Source organism: Oscarella lobularis, chromosome 1 (assembly GCF_947507565.1).
Source record: "Oscarella lobularis chromosome 1, ooOscLobu1.1, whole genome shotgun sequence".
Lineage (NCBI taxonomy): Eukaryota > Metazoa > Porifera > Homoscleromorpha > Homosclerophorida > Oscarellidae > Oscarella > Oscarella lobularis.
Genome location: NC_089175.1, coordinates 2,714,379 through 2,725,802, shown reverse-complemented (window position 1 = coordinate 2,725,802; position 11,424 = coordinate 2,714,379). Strand labels below are relative to the sequence as shown.

Sequence of the window (11,424 nt, the reverse complement as noted above, 5' to 3'; positions counted from 1 at the left end):
GCGGCTTCTATGAAGTCGGCCACGGAGGAGTCTGTGAGATATTGCACCAAGTCGGCGTCTTCCGCGTTCAAAAGAAAGCCGTGCCAGCGGACAGCAGGATCCTAAACAAAATAAAGAAATCATAGAGAAGTTGTCCGCTAACTGAGGCTTCTCTAGCCTCGCGTGGCCAGGCCCTTTTCCCCTCTCGGAGTATCCGGGAGATCAGGGAAAAGGGCCTGGCCACGCGAGGCTAAGGCTTCTCTATGGTACAGAACCATACAGAAACCCAAGCAATCAAAAAAATCTATCAGGGCTACGTTCATGAAAAAGTGGAATTTGACAGTAGAGACTTGGGGGCGAAGATTTTTCTTTTCAGGCGTGGGTGTTTACGTCACGATGCAAAAAATGAACATATTAGGCCCCTTTTCTATAACTGTGGCAACTTGCCGGAAAGCGATAACGAACCCTGCAGCCTCGCAATGACTGATCGTTCATTGGTAGCCTCGCGTCGCCAGGAGTAGCCCCCAGCCAGTGCTCTTCTTTTCCTGGTCTCCCGTATAAACCGTATCTTTCAAAAGGTTACGGTTTATCCGGGAAACTAGAGAATGACGAGGCTAATAGGAAGGGTCAGGTGACCTACTGCGCGGTACCGCCAGCAGAGATTAAGTAGGAGTAGTCTCCTACTTAATCTCTGCCGCCAGCAGGGCGGACAAACACTGCGCATGCTCGCCCGCTAGTGAGGTAACAATAGGGGTTAGCCAATCAGTACTCAAAGACGCGTTCTTCAAAATATTTTTGGCTGGGCCAAGGTCTAGAGGCTGGTACCGCCCACATTAGGGCGGTACCAGCCCAGACCCTTTCTCAGAAAGGGTCAAAGCGAGAAAGGGTCTGAGACGAGGCTAGCGAGGCATGGGGAGGGACCCTTTTCTTATCGCGTGGAAATCGGAGGGTGTAGAGTTTTAGATGAACCGAACACGTGAAAGACAGCGAGTCGCGTGGCGACGGGAGCGACAAAGCGAGCAAACTATGAATGTCGAAGAGAGGATACTTACGGTGCTGGTGAGCCTGTCGGGCTGCGACGAAGATAATCCATCGGAAGAGCGATCGACGTCACGTGTTCTGCGCTTATCTTTTCTCGTTGTGAACACTAACACTGTGATGACATCGGATGACATCAGCTGTCATCATATGCTGTCATCACAGAAATGTGATAACGCACTCACTGGGTTCGCCACTCCCGCGAGTGGGAACTGGGCTGGACTGGGCGACCCCTACTTTCCTGTGGTGACAGCGAAGACAACAAAGAATCGGCCACAAGGTACATTGTAGGCCTACTCTAGAGACATATGAAGTCGCTACTTGAAAAACGAACGCCTATCTGGCGAGCCGTGTGCCGGTTCCATTAGGGTGGATGAGCGGCAGCGGAAATACTCCAGGGGAGCCTAAAACAGTGACCAACCGCCTGACCAACCACATCTCTACAGCACAGCGGCACAAGCCTGGCTCTAAGAGGGTTAGTACTGTACAGACAAGTTGCCTAAAAAAATTATTTACGTTAGAATGGCATTACTGCAGCTGTATATCAGGTTTTACTGAACGGCCCCTTGTCTGTTTATTTCGTGACGTCTTAGGCGACTGGTAGAAAAGTGGAACCGCATCTTCGTTGCTTTGAATTTCCAAGCAGACATATACAGACGAGATAGTGGTATTAATTAATTAATTAAAAATATACTAATTTCGAATCTTACCTTCACTTTTTCTCTGAACTTCTCTGCCACAGCACCATTGTCGTCTTTCTACACTAATAGCTTGGAACTTTGATTTCTCCCGTTTTGTCACTTTGAGGCCTACTTCTTTTTTATGATTTTCAGCTTTTCTTGCAGTAAATACTTCCTTTCGTTTTGTTCACTTTCTCCTCCACTTCGCGTCCCAGCTTTTGTCTGTAGAGTGACAATCGCGTGCTCTTTCTTTAGCAATTCAAGAGTGAGTCGCAGTCGTTGAGGAATCTGGAAGTGCAGCCAAAAGAATTGGAACTTCTGCTTTGGGAAAGACATTGTTACTCACGTCCATTTCCTCCAAGACTGCTTGCCGAATCAGCGCTTGTCAAGGCTGCGCCAAAATCAGCAAGATGAGCCGGATTGTCGACTCCCTTTCGTCCGGCGTCAATTAATCTTCTCCCCAGTGGACAGACCCGAGTATTTCACCCAACTTCGTCTCCTCATCAAAGACACGTATAAAATGAACGGCAATCGAAAGGTCACTCTCGTCGCTCACAGTCTCGGCTGCCTGCAGACGCTCTACTTCCTCAACTAAGTCGTCGCCGACTCGTGAAAATTGCTCTACGTCGCTTCCTTCATTCCCATCGCGGGACCGTGGCGGGCGCGGGCGGACTCGATGCGCGGCTATGCGTCCGGCTATAATCTCAAAATACCGATACTGAGCGCTCGCGACATGCGTCCCGTTCAACGATCGGCGCCGTCGAGCGCCTGGCTCATGCCCACGCCGCGCGACTGGAGTAGCGAGCCAATCATCATAACGTCGACGAAGAATTATACGGCGAACGATTACGAGACGTTTTTCAAGGATATCGATTTTTCGCTCGGTTTGGAAGAACGTTTCGAACGTGACGCAGTCGCTCGCCTTTCCCGACGTCACTCTCCACTACATCTACGGTGCGAACGTGAGCACGGTTACGCAGGTCGTTTACGCGGCCGGCGAGTTTCCCAATGGGGACCCAACTTCTCTCTATTGCAACGGCGACGGAACGGTGAACGAGGAGAGTCTTGTCTTGTGCAACAATTGGAAGGGAGATCAAGTACAAAATCTAAAAAAATGTGAAAGGCTTCGGGGTCTGTGCACGGTTCGGCCAAATCAATTTTTAATTTTAGTTAATCAATTTCAATTTTATTTTAATTGAATAAAATTAAAATTTAATAAAATCAAATTGAATAAAATTGAATAAAATTGAATAAAATTGAATAAAATTGAATAAAATTGAATAAAATTGAATATAATTGAATGAAATTGAATAAAATTGAATATAATTGCGCCTACCTCTGTTATCACGCGTCGGGAAGGTGTCGTTGCCATGTGACGGCTGTTGCACGCCGCATGCTCAGTGCCTGTAGACGGACAAGACTTCCTTCGATCAAAAATACAGAGAGATTCCTCACCGTTTTCAGCAAGAGATAACCGACGTTCGCGGCTTCAGCGAGAAAAGTGTAAAAGGGCATCGTAGACTACCAACTAGCTGGTGACTGAGATGAAAAAAGATTGCAAAGAAATTGCGCAAACGTGGCATTGGCGCGAGGGCAGCCTCGTGGCATTGGCGCCTCTCGGACGTGTTATGAAGATCCAGGCAAAACCGGCAGACACTTTTCTCGCTGAAGCCGCGAACGTCGGTTATCTCTTGCTGAAAACGGTGAGAAATCTCTTTGCATTTTTGATCGAAGTCTTGTCCGTGTACAGGCACTGAGCATGCGGCATGCAACAGCCGTCACATGGCAACGACACCTTCCCAACGCGTGATAACAGAGGTAGGCGCAATTTTATTCAATTTTATTTAATTTTGTTTAAATTTGTTTAATTATATTCAATTTTATTCAATTTTATTCAATTTTATTCAATTTTATTCAATTTGATTTTACTAAGTTTTAATTTTATTCAATTAAAATAAAATTGAAATTGATTAACTAAAATTAAAAATTGATTTGGCCGAACCGTGCACAGACCCTTCGGTTACACAGACCTTCAGTTGGGCGTCGAGCGAATATTCGGCGATTTCTATCACTTGAGCGTTCAAGCAGCGCCTGTTTCGACGTGTTACGATGCGCGTTTGACTTCTGTTTGGCGCTCACCAAACGACGAAACGGTTTTGCACGAGAGAATTGCGCGATCCCGAGTCTCGATAGGGAATTCCGCCGCCGACGAGAGCATTTTCGTCGACGACAAACGTTCCGCCGCCGCCTTTGATCGTCAGCGTCGTCCAGTTGTCGACGTACGACGAACTACGGGCGAAAACTTGCCGCCACATGGCTAGCCAACGTTACGACACTTTACGGCAGTCAATTTTGGAATGTGAGATCATATAATATGCACTTCTAACTCAATTTCGTATTCGTATTCACGACAAACTTACAAGCAAAAATAACACTTAAATGTTCCTTATGCCAGTCTCGATGCTCCTTTTCACGCGATAGAGATTGATTGTGAAGTCCCTTGCATTCGGAGGAATTGGAGCGCCTTGGTAAAGGCGTGCGCGAGGTAAGGTAATCATCGCTGCTTGGTTTTCTTGTGTACATTGAAGAACGTCAACATTTCCAATTCGTGACCTGTTCGGAACGTCATACAGTTCCGCTTTCAGCAACGTCAAAGTACCCGGACGGCCATTCTCATACCATCCAATTCTGATGACCAGAAGGTATTGGACTTCAGCATGGCGATAATAGGTGTCGATTCTTTCTTGTGTCACGGGGTTTCTATCGCTGACTTCACATGCAAAAGTGATCAACTGGTCATTCGCTGGTCCAGCAGATGGTCCAGCTGATACGTCAGGAACGATGACGGAATCGTCGATGGCCAAAAATTTATCAGTTCCAGACCAAAAAAAATCGAAGTCGTAATCTATCCACATTTTCACTTGATGAACGATTTCTGCTTGGCCTTCTGCGTGGGGACCATGTGCCCCCATGGGTGAAAACGAGACAGTGCCGCGTTCTCGTTCAAGCTTTATTCCAATGCTGCTGAAGATTTCCGCGGCTTCTATGAAGTCGGCCACGGAGGAGTCTGTGAGATATTGACCCAAGTCGGCGTCTTCCGCGTTCAAAAGAAAGCCGTGCCAGCGGACAGCAGGATCCTAAACAAAATAAAGAAATCATAGAGAAGTTGTCCGCTAACTGAGGCTTCTCTATGGTAGAACCATACAGAAACCCAAGCAATCAAAAAAATCTATCAGGGCTACGTTCATGAAAAAGTGGAATTTGACAGTAGAGACTTGGGGGCGAAGATTTTTCTTTTCAGGCGTGGGTGTTTACGTCACGATGCAAAAAATGAACATATTAGGCCCCTTTTCTATAACTGTGGCAACTTTCCGGAAAGCGATAACGAACCCTGCAGCCTCGCAATGACTGATCGTTCATTGGCAGCCTCGCGTCGCCAGGAGTAGCCAGGGTGTCCAGCCAGTGGGTATCTTTGAAAAGGTTTATCCGGGAAACTAGAGAATGACGACAAACGTTCCGCCGCCGCCTTTGATCGTCAGCGTCGTCCAGTTGTCGACGTACGACGAACTACGGGCGAAAACTTGCCGCCACATGGCTAGCCAACGTTAGTTATTATGTTACGGCAGTCAATTTGTACGAGCTACATGTTTACGTACGTCTCGCGCGTTGCTTCGTCACGTGCCAAGTATAGGCTATCACAATTTTGATCAGGCAGAATGTGAGATATAATATGCACTTCTAGCTCAATTTCGTATTCGTATTCACGACAAACTTACAAGCAAAAATAACACTTAAATGTTCCTTATGCCAGTCTCGATTCTCCTTTTCACGCGATAGAGATTGATTGTGAAGTCCCTTGCATTCGGAGGAATTGGAGCGCCTTGGAAAAGGCGTGCGCGAGGTAAGGTAATCATCGCTGCTCGGTTTGCTTGTGTACATTGAAGAACGTCAACATTTCCAATTAGTGACCTGTTCGGAACGTCATGCAGTTCCGCTTTCAGCGACGTCAAAGTAGCCGGACGGCCATTCTCATACCATCCAATTCTGATGACCAGAAGGTATTGGACTTCAGCATGGCGATAATAGGTGTCGATTCTTTCTTGTGTCACGGAGTTTCTATCGCTGACCTCACATGCAAAAGTGGTCAACTGGTCATTCGCTGGTCCAGCAGATGGTCCAGCTGATACGTCAGGAACGATGACGGAATCGTCGATGGCCAAAAATGCATTAGTTCCAGACCAAAAAAAATCGAAGTCGTAATCTATCCACATTTTCACTTGATAACCGATTTCTGCTTGGCCTTCTGCGTGGGGACGATGTGACCCCTTGGGTGAAAACGAGACACCGCGTTCTCGTTCAAGCTTTATTCCAATGCTGCTGAAGATTTCCGCGGCTTCTATGAAGTCGGCCACGGAGGAGACTGTGAGATGTTGCACCAAGTCGGCGTCTTCCGCGTTCAAAAGAAAGCCGTGCCAGCGGACAGCAGGATCCTAAACAAAATAAAGAAATCATAGAGAAGTTGTCCGCTAACTGAGGCTTCTCTATGGTAGAACCATACAGAAACCCAAGCAATCAAAAAAATCTATTGGGGCTACGTTCATGAAAAAGTGGCATTTGACAGTAGAGATTTGGGGGCGAAGATTTTTCTTTTCAGGCGTGGGTGTTTACGTCACGATGCAAAAAAAATGAACATATTAGGCCCTTTTCTATAACTGTGGCAACTTGCCGGAAAGCGATAACGAACCCTGCAGCCTCGCAATGACTGATCGTTCATTGGTAGCCTCGTGGTAGCCGGGGGGGTGCCCAGCAGTGCTCTCCTTTTCCTAGTCTCCCGGATAAACCGAATCTTTGAAAAGGTTTATCCGGGAAACTAGAGAATGACTGCGAGGGCATGCTTTATCGCGTGGAAATAGAGTTTTAGATGAACCGAACACCACGTAAAGCGCAGTGGCTAGCCTGGGCTGTAGTCGGTATCGACGCTAAAAAAAACGCAGACGAATTAGCCTGGAAAGACAGGCGAATGTAGGTTCATTTTACGGGCGAAAACTTGCCGCCACATGGCTAGCCAACGTTACGACAGTTTACGGCAGTACATATTTTCACAATCAATTTACGACCTACATGTTCTGTGCGCAAAAAAAAAGAGAGATAAAACTAATCTAGCTGCACGTCAGTTTCTAGGACACTTGATTAGTGATTCCAACTAATGGAGCCTTGCTTATTGGCTCGGAAGCCGTCGACTTTGACGCTGGAGGAGTTTCCTCATCATTCTCCTTGCTCACCTGAAAAACACGACAAGCTAACTACAGTCTCAGATGACACTCTCAAAATGGATCTACTCTGTCGTCGAAGGAAATCTCAAGAGATTGAGACTGAGATGACGTATTCGGAGTCTTGTCTTCTGTTTCCTCCACATCCGAATCTTCGAAACGCGGCAGAGCGTCTGGATTCACTTTGAACGACTTCAATAGCTTGGAATTGCTGCAAATCGACGTCAACTCGTGAGGATAGTGAAGAACGCGACGTTGGGGAGTTTCACCTAAGAAACAATAGAGCAAAAAATACAGAATAAAACACTCGTTTACCCGTTGGCACAACTGTCTTCAAATCGACGTCAACGAATCTGGTCACTCTGCCCTTCCATTGACCAATTTCCTTGACGCAAGACGTCTCAAATTGATCTCCCTGCGTTGCCATATCAACCGCGAGGTCCTTCCAAGCGGACAGTTTCGCGTGAGAAGACGAACCAAAGTCCGTGACAGACGACACCAATGAGCCCAAGCCGAGAGAAACGTTTTGATCCGCATCCTTTGTAAGAGACAAATGAAGAGGCCTTATGATTTCGCCTTTATCTCTCCTTACCGTCATCGTGGCTTTCTGATTTAAATCAAATTTCTGAAATTGAGACGAATAAAAATCGAGCGCGCCAAGTTGATCAGTCGCATCTGATTCCGTCGTCTTGGTAAGAAAAAAAATAAGACAATTTTTTCTATAAAAGTTTCTTCTTTTACCGTTTGCATGGAAGAGCAGCTTTCCGTCGTACTTGTACCCAAAGCAGACAAATTTTGACTTAGACCAGCGTTCGAAGTCAACAACTGCACAATGAAATAATCCAATTATTCACTAGGTATCGAAATCTTTCTTACGTTTTCCAGATCAGCATTGATTTTCGTTTGAGCCTCTTCACTCTGGGATTTCACTTCGTCACAGCGTTTCTTTTCGGACTCTTCGAGTTGGTCAGCAGCGCTATCCAAAGAAATTGCAATACGTAAATTAAATATTTTCTGGCATTATTACCTTGTCACTGTTTCCTGCAATTCTTTTTCCGTTTTGACGTCACTTTCCCAACGATCTTCGTTCTGAGACGCAATCCTATCATTCGACTAACAGCCATCCTATCAGTGCAACGCTTACCTTTTTGATTTCTGGCTGTAGAAAACCAAGTTGAGACGCGTCGACGCTGTCGAACAATTTCCCAATCTCTTGCATAAAACTCTGCTTCAACTCGCTGGTGTGCTCTTGACGCTTCTGCCAGAATTCCGCCACTTCCAATTTCCTCGCAGCCAATTCCGATTCCTGCAAAAGGAAGCGTGACTACAAATACTAAACCAATTTTTTTCTTACCATCTGAGTAAGACGGTCACTCATGACTCGTTTTATTTCTTCGCAAACAACGAGCTGTTTCTCGGCATGATCGTGATTCAATTGAACCTGAGCTGTCAACTAAGAACAAGCCACGTGATTGCAAATAGAGACCAACCCAGCTGAAATTACCATATTCTGCGCGGCAACAAAACCCAATTGAACTTGCTTCATGCCGGTGGACGCCTGAGTCTTGAGAGCTTCTATAGCAGCGTCCGTGTTTGTGGTAAGATCTTTCAGACGAGAAACCAAGACCGTCTAAACGTAATCATTCAAACCTAATTATTGATATATCAGGGTAGGACATACCTGATGATTGGTTATCTTTTCTTTCAGCGCCTGATTCCACTCGTCGTTAGCAGAAACGAGCTCCTGTGCGTAGCCACACATTAATAATATTATTACCTAGGCCTATGTAGGATCATGTCTCACTAACCTGTTGATTTTGCAGCGCTTTCTCAATGTCCTTCTTGTTCTGAGTTGCGACGTTCTGCATCGTTTCCACCAGAGCCGCAATCACCGTTTGGCTATTCTTGGCAGCTCCCACCAACGTCGACTGAAGATTCGTGAGCACTTGAGCTTGAGCCTGACAATGCTGGGCAACCATTCCACCCAGAGTAGACGCATTCAAGTCAAGATCCTAGGGGGAGGAGAACATCATTCTCGGTCCGTTCATTTGATTTTCTTCGACTTGCCCCTTTGAAGTCAGACGTCGCCGCCGTGTTGGTTTTTTCGACGGTGGCAGTTCTGTCCAATTTAGCGTGAAGACCTGCCACATCATGTTCAGTCTCACCAACAGTCTCCATCAGCTAAGAAAAGACTTCTTATACCCTGTATACGGTGCTATTATTATTATTTACCTTCTCGGCTTCGGTGTGCAATTTTTTTCGATTCTCGACGTGACGATCCAGCAGAAACTTCTGCTCTTCCAAATGAACGGTCGTGTCTTCGAGTTGACCTCTCGTCTTTTTCAATTTCACGCGTTTCTCTTCGAGAGTCTTCTCGGTTTCGGCCAGCTTGCTTCGCTTGTCAGCCAACTCGTCGCTGGTTGCCGAAAAAAGATCAGAAAGCTAAAAACAATAAGAAAATCAATTCAAATTTCAAAGACACGTTCATTTGATTGAAGTACCTTGGTCATTTCCTCTGTGAGGGCTTTAATCTTCGCTTCCTGATCCCCAATAGTCTCCTCTCTGCTTTTCAGACTATCTTGCATTGCCCTGTTAAAAATAGGACCTAATGACACAGATCAACACTCTGGCATCCCGTCTGGCTCACTTGTAATTTTCAACGTCCAAGTATATTCCAGTCTTGTCTCTCGCAGCGACCAAGTCTCTCTTCAGACGTTCGATCTCTTCAGTGTACTCCTAACAAATCAAATTGAAACTATATTCTGATCTCTTGCGTGTTCCTATTACCTTTATCAGCGCCTTCTTTGTCAATTTCTGATTGATTTCCGGCCTGTTCTTGATATTCTTTGCTCTGTGAGCGTAGTCCAAAGTACTGAGAGTTTCCTATATAAAATATTGGTCCTCTGCTCCGCCCCCACGTTGTCATTGTACTTCACCTCAAAGTTGCATGATGCAGGCGATACCGTAGCAATAATCGACGTCTTCGTTCGACCGCCAAGGGAGTCTTGCAAAAGCCTCGTGAGTTTACTCTCTCTGAAATAAATCGATTAGGCCATTGGTTGGAGTTCATGCTAATTCATACAATACCTGTAAGGAATGTGAGGAGCTCTATCGACTAACGACGTAATGACTCTTCCGAGGGTCAGCAGACTCTGATTAATATTTCCTATAAGGGTAGGATTAAAATTTGTGCTTTTTTCTTCTTGTCTTTTTTTTCTGTACCTGCTTCCCTTGCTCTTTTATCCACGGCTCCAGATCGTCCTATGTTTTCACTTCCGGCCAAATCGACTAGATTCAATTTTCCTGTTTTGAGCAATTCTTCGCCGTCCAGAGAGTTCTCCTTCATGTGAACAGTCACACCGAAAACGGAGTGAGAACGACTAGACAAAAAACGTTGACTTAAAAGCAGATATCTTAATTAAATCAATTATTGTCACCTCGAATGATTATTGATCAAAGTAGAAGCCGTTTGACGTTTATCGGCTCCACGACGCAAAATCTTATAGATTTCGTCTTTTGTATTGACAGGCAGCTCCTCCAAGCCTTGAATGACGACAGAGCCCTAAGGAGAAACACAGAAACTACATGACACCAGGACGTGGATACGTTATTCTCACCTTTCGAGTCGAATCTTCGAAAATTCGCAAGGGAGTCGTTCCCTCTCCTCCGGCGAGCAAATCAAACAGCTCTTCGTTGTACAGCTCCAAGAAAGACACTCTCACGCTAAACTCTATATCCTAATTAAAAATTATTAATTAAAAATAAGAATTTTTCGAAGTGTCTTTTCGCTAACTTGTTTCTGTAGACGTTCAAATAGATTACTCAGACATCGAGGTATGATTCCGGCGAGAGGATCTTCTTCCCAGGAGTCGCACCCAGCCGTCCTCTCTCCTTCCATAGTGAAGGTCTTACCAGTCCCAGTCTGACCATACCTATTTCAAAAATAAATAAAATCTACGTTCCCCCTTATGGGGCCCCTGCACGATCTTTTTTTCCTTACGCGAATACGGTGCAGTTGTAGCCCATGAGGACTTCGTCGAGGATTGGCGAGAGCACGCCCTTGTAGACGTCGATTTGCAGGGCTTCGGGTCCGAACACGCGATCGAACGTAAACGTCTTGCGCGTCTCTTTTTCGAGGACTTCGTGAGCGACGCACACTTCGCGCTTCTCCGGAATGCATGAGACGATGCTCGACGAGTGCTGTTTCTTTTCCGACGTGTTCAACGGTCTGGATTTCGATCGAATAGCGGTGCGCGCATCCAAATAGCTAGAATTCGACTCACCGACAACGTACGACCACTTGAATGTTCTTTTCTTGACCGTTTTTGCCCTTCTTCATGGCGTGCACAGACGAGAGCGACGAGATGGCGAGACGAGCTTTCGAATATTCTCACGTGACCTTAGCAAGCCAATCGGCGTTATGAAGCTTCCAGGCCTCCAGGGCCCGTACAACAACA

At 46.0% G+C, this 11,424-nt stretch overlaps 1 protein-coding gene and 3 long non-coding RNA genes across 4 annotated transcripts; all 4 read right to left on the bottom strand.

The window, feature by feature from the left end:
• Positions 1–1,563: 1,563 nt before the first annotated feature.
• On the bottom strand, positions 1,564–2,582 carry LOC136199808 (uncharacterized). Its single transcript, XR_010673183.1, has 3 exons — positions 2,044–2,582; positions 1,728–1,985; positions 1,564–1,645 (listed from the first exon to the last, which is right to left on the bottom strand). It is a non-coding gene; the product is annotated as an uncharacterized lncRNA (long non-coding RNA).
• A 5-nt stretch (positions 2,583–2,587) lies between these two features.
• LOC136199807 (uncharacterized) lies at positions 2,588–4,021 on the bottom strand. Its single transcript, XR_010673182.1, has 3 exons — positions 3,837–4,021; positions 3,728–3,788; positions 2,588–2,766 (listed from the first exon to the last, which is right to left on the bottom strand). It is a non-coding gene; the product is annotated as an uncharacterized lncRNA (long non-coding RNA).
• Positions 4,022–4,057: 36 nt separating this feature from the next.
• Positions 4,058–5,166, bottom strand: LOC136183759 (uncharacterized). The gene is made up of 2 exons (XR_010669230.1): positions 5,088–5,166; positions 4,058–4,834 (listed from the first exon to the last, which is right to left on the bottom strand). It is a non-coding gene; the product is annotated as an uncharacterized lncRNA (long non-coding RNA).
• A 1,607-nt stretch (positions 5,167–6,773) lies between these two features.
• Positions 6,774–11,356, bottom strand: LOC136189630 (kinesin-like protein KIF11). The gene is made up of 25 exons (XM_065977652.1): positions 11,251–11,356; positions 10,968–11,195; positions 10,761–10,899; positions 10,585–10,704; positions 10,405–10,529; positions 10,190–10,347; positions 10,055–10,133; positions 9,904–10,000; positions 9,755–9,850; positions 9,615–9,703; positions 9,469–9,556; positions 9,200–9,409; positions 9,035–9,148; positions 8,776–8,979; positions 8,649–8,711; positions 8,472–8,597; positions 8,322–8,420; positions 8,112–8,273; positions 7,995–8,056; positions 7,844–7,943; positions 7,709–7,792; positions 7,560–7,655; positions 7,283–7,505; positions 7,037–7,236; positions 6,774–6,979 (listed from the first exon to the last, which is right to left on the bottom strand). The coding sequence occupies exons 1-25, from the start codon at positions 11,304–11,306 to the stop codon at positions 6,875–6,877; spliced, it is 3,123 nt and encodes a 1,040-aa protein (XP_065833724.1). The 5' UTR covers positions 11,307–11,356; the 3' UTR covers positions 6,774–6,874.
• Between the last annotated feature and the right edge of the window lie 68 nt (positions 11,357–11,424).

Excerpts from the sequence above, each read along its gene's own strand:
- LOC136189630 (XM_065977652.1), bottom strand. The coding sequence starts at position 11,306 with ATGAAGAAGGGCAAAAACGGTCAAGAAAAGAACATTCAAGTGGTCGTA. Across the intron at positions 10,348-10,404 it reads TTGATCAATAATCATTCGAG|TCGTTCTCACTCCGTTTTCG; the intron begins GTGACAATAATT and ends TTTTTTGTCTAG. Across the intron at positions 7,506-7,559 it reads ATCAGAAAGCCACGATGACG|GATGCGGATCAAAACGTTTC; the intron begins GTAAGGAGAGAT and ends TCTCTTACAAAG.